Raw genomic sequence first — 16688 nt, 5'->3', positions numbered from 1 at the left:
TCGGGGGACATGTTTATTTGGTGGAATCCGGATGCTAGATCAAGGGTAGAAAAATATTTACTTTTACCTAGCTGGTCTAAGATATCTGAAATCTGAGGTATGGGGTAGGTTTCGCCAATCGTGATATCGTTAAGTTTACGATAGTCTATTACTACACGCCATTTTTGTTCCCCTGACGCATCGATCTTTTTCGGGACGACCCAGATGGGGGATGACCATGGAGATATCGAAGGTTTTATAATGTCTTGTTCTAACATCTTGTTAATTTGTTTGTTTACTTCATGTTTGTGGACTTCAGGGAATCTGTAGGATTTGGTGTATATAGGAACGTCACTATTAGTTCGGATACTGTGTTGGATTTTGGAAGTTGAGGATAATTTGTCGCCAGGCAAATGGAATATATCAGAGTATTGGGAACAAACTTCAGCTAAAACGTTTGCCTCTTCATCGTTCAAGTGGGTTGTGCGGAGAGAGTTAAGAACTTCTTCGGTACGTTTAGTAACATTAATCTCCGAGGAGTACGTTACGTTAACATTGACTGGTTCGAGGCGAAGTTTCAAGTCGGGGTTCACCATCATTTCATTTTCGGATGTATTTATAACGGAGATATTTACGCGGCCATTTTCTTTCACCTTCACAATGCAGTTGGCTATTAGGAGGAATTCGGAAAGGTGTTGATCCAAGACTATTCCCTCCTTGACTTCGGGATTAGCTACAGTGCATTCGATTATTGTCTCTGTCCTTGGGGAAATTTTGTAGTTAGGCTCCTTAAAGGTTAGTTTTATTTTATGGCCATCGATTTCAAGACAATCAGTTACATAATTGATTTTACAGCGGAATTTAGAAAACAAGTCTGTGCCGATGATACCATCGTATGGCAGATTTATTTTTTCAAGGACATGGAAATCATGTGTAAGGACGAGATTATTAGATAATTGAAGTTGAGGGCAAATATGGCCTAGGCTCTTGATTGGGTTGTTGCCGGAATCGATGCCTTTGATATGAATTTCACTTTCGGATAATTTAATTTTCTTGTCAATGCACGATTTTTTTATAAGACTTATGGACGCACCGGTATCGATAAGTAATGTTAAGGGTTTTGAATTCATGGATGTCGGTATGCGGATATATGGTAAGTACCTGTCACCTTTAGTCAGTACTTCATAGATTTGAGGGTTAGTTCGGGTATTATCATTGACTTGATTTTTGGTTTGTTGTTGTTGTAGGTTATTTGGAAGCGGAGTGAAAATAGGGGATATCGGATGACCTCCGTTTTGGGGCTGGTTACCCTGTCGTGTGGTCTTAATGGAAATAGTAGACGTCGGATGACCTCCGTTTTGGGGCTGGTTACCCTGTTGTATGGTCTCAGTGGAAATAGTAGACGTCGGATGACCTCCGTTTTGGGGCTGGTTACCCTGTTGTATGGTCTCAGTGGAAATAGTAGACGTCGGATGACCTCCGTTTTGGGGCTGGTTACCCTGTTGTATGGTCTCAGTGGAAATAGTAGACGTCGGATGACCTCCGTTTTGGGGCTGGTTACCCTGTTGTATGGTCTTAGTGGGAATAGTAGACGTCGGATGACCTCCGTTTTGGGGCTGGTTACCCTGTTGTATGGTCTCAGTGGAAATAGTAGACGTCGGATGACCTCCGTTTTGGGGCTGGTTACCCTGTTGTATGGTCTTAGTGGGAATAGTAGTGGTGTCTAGGACAGAGTTACGACTCGAGCGACACCTATTCGAGCCTAGTTTTCGTTTAAATCAGGAGATTGGGAAACGGGAGGTTGAGGTAAGTCTACTTCGTCAACTCCTTCATCCAGGAAATGAACAGGACGGCTCGGTGTATTGTTATTGAAGTTAAAACGTCTATTGTTATATTCCCGTTTTAAGCATTGCTCTAGGGTATGACCGGTTGCCTTGCAATAGCGGCACACAGCGGGGCCCATAGTAAAAGTCCGCGGTTTATTTAATGAATTATTAGGATCTCGATTAAATGACGTGGTAGGTTTTTGGAAAGAGGTAGACTGTTGGGGCCTCGCGTTTGTGAAAAAAGGTTTTCTAGGAGGGTTGCTCGGCTTATAGGGTTCTAATGGTTTCTTGTTTGCGTATTGCATGAGTTTATTTTCAGATAATGCGATATTAATGGCTTCGTTAAGGGTCTTAGGTGATTTGCACCTTAAGATTGTGGCTATCTTTGGGTCAATTCCCAATATAAATGCATTTAGGGCAAGGTCTTCCATAGCTGCGATCCTGCCTGCAAGTTCCATTTTCTTAGGGCATGACATGGTGACCTCGGTTAATAGTTGTGATAAGCACGATTCGATGCGGAGTGAAAATTGGTTAATGGATTCATTTGGATTTTGTTTAGACTGTTGTAGTTCAGTAAGCAAATGTGCATGATGTTTTCGTTCACCGAATTGGGCTTTTAGGAATTCTTGGAGTGTTGACCATTTGTCGAATTCTTTGATAGAGCAAGCTATCTCAGCTTTCCCTTCTAATTGGCTGATAATATATTTCAAAACTATAGATTCCTGGCTTGCGGAAGTAAGTGAAATGGCACTTGTACAATTATTGATAAATGCATTTAATTTGTCCCGGGAGCCATCATAAGGCTTAATAAATTTGAGTATGACATTTAAAGGAATTTCAGAAAGCACCAATTTTGGTAATTCTTCTTGAGGTGTTTTAGACATATTTTATATTTAATATATTGCGTTACGATGTCAAAGAGTTTCTCTAAGGCAATTTGATATATTAGTTTAGTGATAAGCGTCGTAACTGCAAGGTATGCACCAGGATGATTGCGTATAGGAACAAACAAGGATTAAATTCACAACAGTGCTTAAATAAATAGGCCGCTATAAATAATTCTTGCGATCACTTTCACAGCACTAACACAATGAAGAAAGTACTCACGATAGCACCACGATGAACGCCAGGATCAACATGTCAAGATCTTCAGGATACGGTGGATTTACTTTCAGGAACAGCGTCACAGGATACAACTGGATACAGCGTTACAGGATCTTACTCGATACAGTGTTTCAGGATACAGCCGGATACAGCCGGATACAGCCGGATACAGCCGGATACAGCGTTACAGGATTCAACAGGACACAGTGTTATGAAAGCGGCGGAGTTGAGTCTATGGGTTTTGATACGACCAATTAAAGTTCACTTTCGCACTTGCACTTCACTTCGGAAACGTTTTCCTGGGATATTTTTTATATCCCTTAAGCTGCCACCAATGTTATAAAGGAAATGCCAATCGAGTTTTTAAAAAAAGATTTAATTAAACTTCTAAAACTAATATTACATTAAACGGATTGGCTTTTGGCTAACGCGGATTTAGGAAGGTGCGGCACGGTCGGAGGTTGGGACTCAACTGGCTTGGTTGGCTGCGAGGAGTGATGGCGTCGGGACGATGTGGAAGGGATTGAAGCTTCATCAGCATCCTGGGATGCTGGTTCAGCAGGAAAGGGTACAAAGTGAAGCTCATAACAGTACGCAAAAAAGCAACTATCTTTATAGCCATAAACAATTTAAAAACTCTCTATATAACATACATGATAAACAATTCCAAGATGACAGTCAACAGAGGGTTAAGGCCGGGCTGCCTAAAAGGAAATTGTGTATATTATCGGACCAGCAGGGAAATGGTCTGGGATTATGCCTTAATAAAATGTATGGTGCCTATTTTAATGTAATGTCCTATCTCAGTCCTGGAGCAGCCACGAGGGATGTGTTGCGCTCATTACATAACATTGGAAAAGAACTTAATAAAGATGATTTTTTGATTATTCTTACCGGTGCAAATGATGTGAACCCGAAGGAATTGTTTGCAAATTTGTATTGCTCAGCACAGCAATTGAGTACTACGAACATTATTATATCGCAAGTACTTTATAACCGACACTTAAATGAATTTCTATTGAATAAAACGATAAAGCACATTTCAAGTCAATTTAAACACTGCGAGCACATAAGTCTAGACTTCGAAGCCAATCAAAACAATTCAACACTTTTAAAGGAATTGCTAGCAAAATATCTTGTAAAATTGCATGCAAACTATACACGCCGCGGTATCAATTACAACTATGGTACTATTCAATGGAAAAAATCAATTGTGTAAACAAATGTGGTGACTGACATTGACACTTGACTGACGACTGGCTGACTGACTGACTGACGTTAGCTCTAGTGATGTGAAAGCTCTTTAAGATACTTCAATCAGCAGTAAATAATTATTTTGAATTTACTCATATTTCATTCTTTAATGTTTTCCCTAAGTTTAATTTTTAAAAATGGCGAATCACGTATTCTCTTAGTCCTGTTCAAGAGTCATTCACAATGTTTCCATGTCCCCTTTAACTTAAAATGTTTAATAGCATTTTCACGAAGTTTTAGAATTATATCTTCAAATATATATACCTAACGTTTTTTCCATACAAACTTACACTCCCCTTTATACCCCTTTAAGGGTAGAATTTTTAAAATGGTGAAACATGTGTATCCACTTATATTTTTTGACGTATATTTTCCCTAAGGTTTATGATGGAGTATTTTAGAATTGAAAGGGTCAGTTAAAATATGGATTAATTTAGATTTTTTTGCTGCTTAAGTAGCGTAGTAGAAAAAGGCAACCTGAGATATGTGTGCATAGGAGAAATTTGTATCTTGACTCCTGTCCAACGGAGGTGTAGGGTTATAATACGCAGTACGAATTGCTGAGGACCTAGGTTCGATTCCCAGCGCTGGTCTCTTTTTCTGGTTTTTCTGTGCATCAATGTCTCAGTTTGTATTGTCGATATAATTTAGAAGAGGCATTTTTAAATTTACATAAGACAGGGAAATTAGAGTAGACACAGGGAAGTGATTCAAAATGATTTTTTGGTCCAACAATGGACTCCACAGTAAATATGATACTAGTAAATAGAAATCTACATAATTTCTACTATAATACTCTTTTATCGTCCAACTAGTGTTTACCCGCGGCTTCGCACACGTAAATCATTAGGTCCAGCAGCTGAAATACCGGGATTTTTAAAAATTGCCGTGGGAATTCCCGAAAATTAAATCGTTGTTTTCATTGACATTACATTAAAAACAATCATGGTCAAATTTCATGACTCTAAGCTGAGCGGTTGTTATTTCAAGATTTTATCCCTATCCCATGGGAATATCGGGATAAAAAGTATCCTATGTTGTAATCCAGGTTATCCAACTTTTCGCCAAATTTCATCCAAATCCGTCCAGCCGTTTCAGCGTGAAGAAGTAACAAACATATTCACTCACTCACTCACAAACTTTCACATTTATAATATTAGTAGGATTAGTAGGATATAGTAGGAAGTAGGATAGTAGGATAGTAGGATAGGATTAGAAACCTTTATAAACCTTCATTAAATAGTGTAACTTAACACAAATAATTATATCTACGAATAAATTAATTTGCAGAGCCAGCCATAATTATCGGTAGGTAAGGTTGGTTCAGTCAAATAATTAATTTTGTTGGTACAGCACTAAATTTCCAGAGACTAGACCGACCATAGACCAACTTCGGTGAGGAAAAAATTATCATGTCAATTTGACAAATATAACGGATTTTCGTCTTCCAATTAATTCTATAAAATAAACATATTTACACGATTATTTAATGATAAAATGATTGTTAAAAACAGTGGTGAGCTCATTGAGATGTGAATATGATCGGGATTGGCGTTCAAATGTAAGTAACTACGGAGTAATCGTGAAAAATTGCTTTGTTTACACAATTGATTTTTTCCATTGAATATATCTTTACTCCAGCGCAACATTGGCAAGGTTGAAAAACATTATTAAACAACGAGGGGCACGCGCCCATTAGAGATGCCGCCTGCGACAGAACTGATGCACCGGCCGCGCGTGACCATATAATAGAATTATTAGGTAAAAAAACTAGCACCGAGCGCTCAACCGAATATGACAAGATTGATTTGAATTGTACTCGCAAATCGATATCGATAAATAAAAACAAGTTTTTTCGTCGTAAATCGATATGAAAATGAAAACTGTGTTGGTATCTTACACCAAAATATCTCTGGGGCATTAAGTAAGCAGGAGTTAATTAATTCCGTCATAACTGACATGGAATTGGAAGGTGTTCACATAGATGTGGTGTGTTTGAGTGAAACAAATATTCTACGAGGTTCAGAAGGCAACTTAAAATTGAATAATTTTCAACTAGCGGCACATTTTTCGCGTACAAATTCAAAAAGGGGAGGAGTAGCGATTCTTGTTCGCAATAATTTGAACTGCATACTTTTAAAGGAAATAGTGCCACTGGCAGAAATGCGTATTTTTTGAATGTTGTGCAGTCACTATTACGCAATACAATTTAACAATAATCTGTATTTATACAAATAAAACACCGACATCGAACTCATCTTTGTTTTTTCAAAAACTCGAAGAATTGCTCTATACAGTGTGTCAATACGGAAGAAAAAAGTATATACTATGTGGGGACTTTAATATCGACACTATGAAGGACTCGTCTATATCGAGAGAATTCGAGCAAATTCTGATAGGCTACGACATGAAGCTGCACATAAGGGAACCCACGAGAGTAACAACACACTCTAAGACCTGTATAGACCACATAGCAACTAACATTAAGGGGGGGCAGGCAACAGTACTTGATTTGGGACTCTCTGATCATACTGCACAAACGTTTCATATGCCGGTGAAAACTCGCATCCCACCTCTGATAAAATGGTGGTACGAGTTTAAGAGGGACTATAGTCAAGAAAATCAGTCGAAATTTATTGAATGTTTGTCTGCGATGTCGTTTGATGATGTAATCAGCGACAACGATGCGACACAGGCTTTTGTAAAATTTTATGAACTGTTTATTCTTTTCTACAACTTGTGTTTTCCTGTTATTAAAGTTAGGGTTACAAATAAGTCAGTTGTATCAAAACATTTATCTAAGGGCTTACGAAACTGCTGCCGTAAAAAAAGGGAATTGTATTTATTAAGTAGGAGATCAAATCAGTTTAAATCGAGGTACAAAAATTATACACGCTTGCTTAAGCGTTGTATAATATCGCACCAAAAGTCGGAAAATATGAAATATATAAATAAAAATGATAATAAATGTAAGGCAGTTTGGAATATAATAAAAAAATATAGCTCAGTTGACTGCGTGAGAAGATCTATAGATAAAATAATTGTAAATAATAATTGTATTGTCGATCCGCAAAAGATTGCGACCGAGTTTAATGATTATTTTATTCAGATGGTAACAAATAATGTAACATCACATACAACTAGTGACATTCGTATTAATAATAACAATCAATCATTCTTTGCAAATCCTTTAAATATAAATGAATTAATTAAAATAATCTCATCACTTAATGATTCAATGGCAGTTGGTCATGATGATTTAAGAACAGACATAATTAAAAAGTGTAGATTTATCATTGCAGAGCCACTTACACATGCAATAAATTTATCACTGCAGCAGGGAATCTTTCCGGATGAGCTGAAGAGGTCAGTGGTTAAGCCTCTGTATAAAAAAGGAGACAAAACCGACATGAGTAACCATAGACCAGTTACTTTAACACCTATTTTTGCAAAGATTTACGAAAAAGTCATGTGCAATAGATTAAGAAACTTTTTTGAAAGGAATAATGTTATTAATGAACAACAACACGGATTTCGTAAATCTAGATGTACCTCGCTAGCCGCGTTCAAACTAGTCAGAAGTGTCTTAGATGCAATAGACAATAATATACCAGTTACAGTTCTTTTCATGGACATGAGCAAGGCGTTTGATTTTGTGTGCCATAAGAGGCTAATCGCTAAAATGGAAAGATATGGTGTACGAGGACCTCCTTTGGAATGGTTAAAGTCTTATCTTAATAAAAGAAACCAATGTGTTGAGATTCTTAGATACTGTGACAAATCTCAAACGGTAAGCGCTTATCGATCATCTTATGAAAACAACAGCTATGGGGTGCCTCAGGGCAGTATCTTAGGACCCCTATTATTTATAATGTATATTAATGATCTAACAGAACATATACCACACGAGTGTATTTTGTTTGCGGACGACACATCTATAATAATTAAATCCAAAAATTTACTGACGTACAATGATGACATAAACTTAGCATTATCGCAAACAATAAGCTGGCTCAAGACAAATAATTTGAAGGTAAACATTGATAAAACTAATTATATTCAATTTCATACAGACATGCGTAGTTCACAAAATTTAAATGTACATTATAATAACGATCCTATTGAAGAAGTAAAACATACCAAATTTTTAGGACTAATTATTGATTGTCACTGCAAGTGGAGGGAACATGTGAACAAGGTTTGCTCCAAAGTCAACAGTTTTGTGTTTGCTTTAAGACGGATTAGCCAGACAGTTTCTTTGCAAGCTGCAATAATGGCTTACCACGGCTATATTGGTTCTACTCTAAGATATGGTATAATAATATGGGGTAACTGTACTAAAGTGGACCAATTATTTATTGCACAGAAGCGCTGCATTAGAGCCCTTTTCAAAATTAAGCGTAAAGGGTCCTGTCGCCCATATTTCATCAAATATAATATACTAACAGTCCCATGCATGTATATATCGGAGATCTGTTTATTTGTGCACAAATATAAATGTCAGTTTATAGAATATCAAGATATGTGCCACCATAAAGTAAGACAGCTTTATAAATATAAACTTTACAAACCACCTGTAAAACTAGCATTGTCGTCTAAAAATACCTACGTAATGTGTGTGAAAATCTATAATAAGTTACCAGATACATTTAAGAGCAGGAACTTAAAGGCATTTAAAAGAATATTAATGTCATGGCTGTCAGAGAAATGCTTTTATAGTATTAGCGAGTTCTTAAACGAGTAAAAGGCGTTGTAGATTGTGATTGTCATTGAATTGTCGTATTGTCATAAAAATGATTGAATTCAATTATTTCAATTATGCTTATAATATTATGATATGTATTTTTAATTTAAATTGAAATTTGTACGCCACTTAGTGGCACTGAGTGGCGAGCTTATTATAATCGGTTAAATTGAAACCACTGTACACCCACTTATGACAAATAAATTCTATTTCATTTCATTTCATTTCATTTCATTTCATTTCATTTCATTTCATTTCATTTCATTTCATTTCATTTCATTTCGTCGTACGAAAGCACTTTGGAGGAATATTGGAGCGTGCAATTGCACGAGTCCAATAGCTTTCGAGTGCAGCTTTTATTAGGTTTTGAGTCATTTATCACTTGCCCATTCTTTAAAATAACTGCAGAGCTAGACCTCGTAGATGTCAAGTAACATTATAAATTAAAGTATGATTCTTTGCAAAGATTTTTTAAATGAGTTAAATCATGCATGCATTTATTATTTTATTGGGTAAAAATTAAAAACAACTCATTGCCAACTTTTCTCCAGCTTATTATTTTGTACAAAACAAGATTTTATAACGCGTTCTACGCTTCGACGCCCTCTCGCAATAAATTTTGTCAGGGCTAAATAAACCATAATTTTCTCTCTTTATTAACATTCAAGGAAGAAAAACTGAAATGAAATGAAATAAATAAGGGGAGTGAATGCATTGTATTATCTCTAGCAACAAATCTCCAAGCACGCACCGCGGATTATACTGGTTATTTATGAAAAACATCTTAACTATATTATATCCACAGAAGAGGAATTAGAAATATTGTTTGTATTGCCTTCTGGAAATAATGCCATATTGTCTGATGCACTCGGAATAACAATTAGATCCACCATTCTTTCTGTCAAATTGTATAAGATAACAGTAGAAATATATATTAAACACTAGATGTTGCTGGCGGCTTCGTCTGGGAAGAATTAGTTTATTATGATCACTAGGGCCCGGAATTTTGCGTACGGCTATTGACAGATTATAGAGAGAGAGCACCGATTTTTATCAATGTTATCGACAAATCGATAGTTTTTTTTTTAATTTATGTTTTTATTAAATAAAACTTCAAACTTTCCAATGATACGTAGTTCCAAATATCGAAAAGTTTAATCCGTTTAAATGTACGCATTTACAAAATTAATAAGGAGTTTTTTAGAAAATTCTATCGAGTACATTTGAAGATCCAGTTATCAAATTCATGTTGAAGGAAAATTCCAATGATAGTTTAGTTTACATTCAACATTATAATGTAGTTTACATAGATGTCAAGTTACAATAATTTATTATTGAAGTCGTAAAGAGTAATAGAATCATAATCCTCTCGATTGCTTTCGAAGTGACCTTTAGCCTCCTTAATCCCGTAGCGACCATTAAACAAAAAAGTTTCATGTTATTAATTTACAGTTTACATCGGTGCCAATATTAAATGCATTGCCACCACCACGGCGACAACTAAGTAATTGGTTCCTTTATCTCAGAGCTTCTGACGGGCCATGAGCTTGCGGCTGTGCAACAATGGCAGTTTGCATTAGTTTTCTTGGAAAAGGTACTGTTTCTGAGATTTCATTTAGTAATGACATTTAAAAGGAAAGAGGGTTTGAACTTATTGAAAATTGTGGTATGGTGTATTGTACAGTTCCTGTGAGATAGCGATAAAGGAATCGCAGACAGAGTCACAGGCAATTGGTCTTTTATACTTTTTGGTTTTGGTGTCCTGTAGTGTCGGGTGACGATTACACCTCTCCATTTCTTCCGTGGATGTCGTAAGAGACGACAAAGGATGTAGGTTAAAGTAGACCTTAGGCGATAGGCTAGCAACTTGTCACAAATGTACTATTTTTGTCAAAGTTCAAACCTAAAATTTGTTAAAAGTGGCTCCGAAGCGGTAATGTTTCGTTTCGTGTGCTCTGCCTACCCCATTTGGGAATACAGGCATGATGTTTGTGTTTGCGTGTATGTGTGTGTGTGTGTGTGTGTGTGTGTGTGTGTGTGTGTGTGTGTGTGTGTGTGTGTGTGTGTGTGTGTGTGTGTGTGTGTGTGTGTGTGTGTGTGTGTATGTATGTGTGTGTTGTTTTGGTAGGGCCCTGCTAAGCGAAATGTTTGCAGTGTGGAATCATTATCAGTTGAATAATAGGTCCCACTATTTTTTTTATGTACTTATTATGTTTTTTGTTACACAGACCTATGACAGATAGATAGACAGTGTAGCGAAAATAATAGGGTGGCGTTTTTTAGCCTTCTGGTAGGAGAACCTTCACATTAAATCATAATGGTAAGGTATAATTGTTTACTCTTCGCTTTTGTCACAATCTGCGATAAAATAAATTCTTTAAAATTGACATCTATTCACGATATTACAAGGATAATTTCCCATCAGCAAGTATCACCCGGGCTGTCGCGGGACGCCTTATTTTGCCTTTTATTACCCAGTAGAGCCTGTTTACCCCAGTCTCCCCGAGCGCTAGTAAAATCAACTCAAAATTCAATTTTGCTTCAATATGGGCAGCTTGATACGACGTTTAAACTTACGTGTCCTATTTTACACTGAAACGTTATGCTGTTGGGAAACGATATTGTAAAAAGTTGACAACGTGGAAATTTTCGATAGGAATATAACACTGAAATTGAGTAGAAACCCATGGTCCTTGACTGTTGGCCTTTTGGAGAGGCTCAGAGTCACGTAACGAGCTATAGAGAGACCTATGCTCCGAGTTTCTTTGCGCGATAGAATCTGCAATAGGTACGGATTCACAGAAGAACTAAAGTCGCCGACTAGCTCGAAGAATATTATGAAAGTTGAAGTGGCAATGGGCGGACCATGTTGGTCGACGAACAAATACCCGTTGGGGCATATAGGTTCTCAAGTGGTGACCTACGAACTACGAACCGAAAGACGAGGAGTTTGATTTTCGCGATTTTCTGCTGGAGAGGCCATAATGGATCAAACCACTAGACCACCATGGTTACATTCTTGATGTTTTAATGTTTATTTGGGCACAAACGGTACATGGTTCTTAAAAATAAACAAATTACAATTTACATAAACCAATAAAGCTGCCACCACTTACTGATTCATTTAAGTAAAAGTAAAATGATCGGGAAACAAAACTGAAAACAGGTTTGTTGGCTAAACACAAATACGGTTAGCAGTTAATTGAGCAAAATTAAATTAACTATTTAAAGATGAAACTGCAAAATTGTAAAATGAATGCTATTAATCCAAAAGGGACAGAATGCCACTCTTGAACTTAACTAAGGATAAATGAAATACATCTACTTGACAGAAATTAGTATTATGGGCTTTACAGGCTCTGTTAATATAAGAGTTAGATTTATATTTTTTCCTTGTGAGGGGAACATGAAATAATTTATTGAAAGTTGATCTTTGGTAGGTACTATATGGCACCTTTTCCATGGAGGCTCAAGAATAGAACTGGTTAAGTTTAATTTAAGACGTGTTGTTATAATCATAAATATCAACCGAAGAACGTCCACTGTTCAGTTGGACATTAGCCTCCCCCATTAACCTCCACTTGCTTCGGTTGGAAGCGACCTGCATGCACTGAACCTGCGCCTTTAATCAGGTTATCCGTCCATCTCGTTGGTGGACGTCCTACGACGCGGTTGTCGATCCACGTCCGCGGTCTCCATTCGAAAACTTTTCGGCCCCAAATGCCATATATTCGTCGTTAAGTGTTCTATGTGAAGTGTTGTACTTTTATTAATACAGGCTGTGCATTTTTACATTTAATTTTATACTATTAGTAAGATAGGGTTTAAAATTACTCTTGCTCTGGTTGCAGATCTCAATTGGCTTGGAACAGGTTAGTCTTAATTTACCGTGCCACATTTGATATGAACGCCCTCTATTGGCGCGAGCTGCAACTAATAGATAAAATTTGTGATGCGGGTACAAAACGAAGTTAATGCTCGCTGGCTGACCGCAATACCAATTTCGCATTTCCGCGAAAATAGCACCTCTTCGCATTGACCACGCGGCGTGATATTTACACTATGCGACTGATTCATCACGTTCAAACTTCATCTACATATAGCAGAAAATATAGAGAAGATAGAGAGAAATAGCAGAGAAGGACATAGGATGTTTTCATCCCGGAAAATTGCATAGTTTACGCGGGATAACGATAAACGAATCTGCGCGGACGGAGTCGCGGGCAACGGCTGTATATTAATATTTACTACTCAATTCTCGCGTTTCTTTATAACGTCAATCACGGGTCCACATCGGCTCACATACTTATTGCAAGTCCGAACGTAATGTTTGTCAGAATGATCGTTTGTCATAACTCTTTTTTCTCTGAATCCAATAATTGTTGAGAATTATTATAAAACAAACCTAACCTAACCTACAGTTTTCTAAAGGATGACCTTTTAAAAATTTCAGAAAATTTTTAGGTTTCATGGGGAAAAAAATTATGACAAACGATGATTCGGACAAATAATTACGGTATGACTAGCAATAAGATTTTGTTGACTGTACTTGCATTGTCATTTAAACTGCATATCCGTACCAAATTTCAAGTCGGTACTGTTAATCATTGAGGAGTTACCTTCTGCGGAGACGATCCTGGCAGAACCACCAAGATGCCACTACCTGTTGATTGTATTGTCACCAAATTAAATTTCAAGTCAATTGGATAACTGGAAGTGGGTCAAATTTAACTTGCAAGATTTGACCCAAATAAATAAACGAACAGGGCGACTCAAATAAAAGCTTGTGAAAAGTGTGCGAACTTTGGCGCAACCCGTCAATCACCTATAGAAGCGTGCGATCGTAGAAACATCGTGTCGCAACCAGTAAACGTGAGCTTGGTATCAGGGTAGGTTATTCCATTAACGTGGCGGAGGCCGCGGCGCTTTTGGGCCGATTTTAAAATAATTGGACGGCTTAACTCGATAACCTGAGGCCGGGGCCACACTGCCAGATAGTTTCTGGATAAATCCTGTTAAAGTTTAGATCGAAAAATTTGGGGCAAAGTGTGGCTAACGATTTATTATTTAAAACCGATTTCATTTTGTATCGTATATATTGTTTATCTCTTTACTGTACATAAAACTAACTAAAATAAAATCAACAGTTTATTATTTCTTCCAGTTGACCTTTGAATAATTGTCAGGATAACCAGAAACAAGAACAAGAGTAGACAATGTTATGATTTAAATTCGAGCTTTGTTCCGCGTACCTTGATTTTAGAGAAGCCCGATATTTCGGCACAGGCGCATGCGCCATGATCACGAGACGACTAACCCAAAAAAATCATAAAAAATTAGTAATGACCGGAAAGTCTAAAACATTGTGAAGAGTAGACAAGTAATGGAAAAGTTATAAAGAGCTGAAACCTAAATTATTTAATATCAAGTTATTATCTTATTAAATATTTTTAAGCGTACAAGTTTTGTTTATTTTTTTATGCATTCTCTTTGATTGAAATGTCGGAAACTGCTCTAACGTTATCGTGAGAAGGAAAATAGGTAATAATAATATGATAATGATCGATTCCGCCTAGCTGGTGCATATCTTTGGAACTGCACGACCTTATTCCAACTGCCCCTTTCTTCCACACGTCGACCAGAAGTAGGCGGGTCTCCACCTTACGTTGTCAGTATTCCAAAAATCCGCACAAAGTGTTTTCGCTCTTCCTTCATCAAACGCACAGCAAAGGAGTGGAATTCCCTGCCTGCGACTGTGTTTCCTGAACACTACAATTTGGCCGCTAACAAGCTATTCTTTAGGCAAGCGTGCTCCATCGTAGGCCTCATCCTGGCTTTCCATCAAGCGTGATTATTGCCAAACGCATATATATTTTCAAATATATTTTCAGCTACCAAATTTTTAGTTCAGTATAATTATGCTATTTTATTAAGTAATTCTTTTTATCCTGTAAAGTTTGTTTTCTTAATACTGAAACTTAGTGAATCCCAACTGTTGATTTTCTGGTCAACTGTATAGTTTTCCTCTCGATGTAACCTGAGCTTTCATAAAACTAGTCTAATACACTCTTAGCTTCCCATACTTCACCAGTCTGCTCGCTGCCACGGTGCACCGCAAACCCAATTTGCCGACCGAGTGCCGGCAGATTTTTCAAAAATCCTTTCATTGCTAGTTCACATTTATTCGTGCGCGGCTGATTTTTAATGAAATTATTAGAAAAAGCGAGCTTGGGCTTTGCTGGTTAAAATGTATCGTTGCTTATATTTTTAAGCCTATTAGTGCGTGGTTTTGTGAAGAACTATTTGTGGTGAATAGACTGCGTGTATTTTTGGTATATATATACCCCCTTATTCATAAAACTTAACAAGCCTATGTTAACTAACAAATGCTTTGTCCCTTTCTAACAAATACAAATGTCGAAGTGACAGATAAGGACAAACGAATTTTAGTGGCATTTTAACCAAAATAGGTTTGATTGTCGTTTATGAATAAGGGGGATAAACTTTAAGAGTTAATTAAAGGTCCTATTAAACACTTTTTCATTTTGTTTTATTAAAACGAGTAAGATTTTTCAAAATGTATTGCAATATTGCTTCACAACACTAAAGCAATGTGTGGTTACTTTTGTGTTTATGGTAAAACTTGGCTTATCAAAGATTTTTAGTGATTCGGTGATCATCTTACACAGATCTCATATGACGAAATGCAGGCTATGAAATCGGTGCCAGCTGTCAGTTTTGATCGTTCGTTTAATTGCTTACATTGCACCATTGTAAGCTCAATGTAAGATTATAACGCAGTATCACTAAATTACCAAGTATCAAAGATTTTGATTTTGCTCTAAGTGTTATGATTGTGTTCATATTGTTTATTATTACACTGTAAAGATCAGCAAACAACAAGCTATGGAAAGAACTTTGACTTTACATTTCCATTTCAAGACGTAAAAGGAAGCTAATAAACGACACGGAAAATTCTACGTGCGTACAAAACCTAATTTGGAGGCTGTGGGCGTGTTGAGTAGAGCTTAATGTTAGTTGAGTGCTTTGAGGTTAATAATTGTGTTTATAACTAAATTAGCTTGTGCCCACGGTTTTGCCCACGCCTCCTAATAATTGAACATATTCATAAGCCGCTCGTTTGCCATCCAGTCGAATAAAAAAAAAGCCTATCGCTTCTGCTCAGCTTGACGAATGCCTCGGGATAAAAATGCCATGATGTGAATTTGACGTTAAATAATTCTCAGTGAAACCCCGGCTCGCACCTCTGAGTTTTTCGAAATTCATGTGCAGAACGTTTGAAATTTACCACGAGCTTTGCGGTGAAGGAAAACATCGTGAGGAAACCTGCACAAACCTGCGAAGCAATTCAATGGTGCGTGTGAAGTTCCCAATCCGCACTGGGCCCGCGTGGGAACTATGGCCCAAGCCCTCTTGTTCTGAGAGGAGGCCTGTGCCCAGCAGTGGGACGTATATAGGCTGGGATGATGATGATGATTCTGGTGATCCAGAGTTGTAACTATTTAACCGTTAGTGGCAGTGACTTGAAATTTGGTTAGTATGGCTATGTCTTCTTCTTCTTCTTCTTTAGCCGTTCTCAACCTCTAAGGTGTAGGCCTCCTTCAGCTTATGCCATCTGTTCCGGTCTTGTGCAGTTTCCAACCACTCGTTCCCGCCAGTCTTTTGATATTGTCGTACCAACGCATTTGCGGTCTTCCTCTCAGGCGTGAACGCATTTGCGGTCTTCCTCTCAGGCGTGTCTCACCCCCACGGTCTCCATT

General features: G+C 37.3%; 1 protein-coding gene across 1 annotated transcript; it reads right to left on the bottom strand.

Moving 5' to 3' along the window:
- Positions 1 to 1741: 1741 nt before the first annotated feature.
- On the bottom strand, positions 1742 to 2689 carry LOC141445364 (uncharacterized). The gene has a single exon (XM_074111209.1). The coding sequence runs from the start codon at positions 2687 to 2689 to the stop codon at positions 1742 to 1744; it is 948 nt and encodes a 315-aa protein (XP_073967310.1).
- Positions 2690 to 16688: the final 13999 nt, after the last annotated feature.

This window comes from Choristoneura fumiferana, chromosome 2, assembly GCF_025370935.1.
Source record: "Choristoneura fumiferana chromosome 2, NRCan_CFum_1, whole genome shotgun sequence".
NCBI classification, from domain to species: domain Eukaryota; kingdom Metazoa; phylum Arthropoda; class Insecta; order Lepidoptera; family Tortricidae; genus Choristoneura; species Choristoneura fumiferana.
The sequence above is the reverse complement of the archived record's forward strand: the minus strand, read 5'-3'. Positions and strand labels throughout refer to the sequence as shown.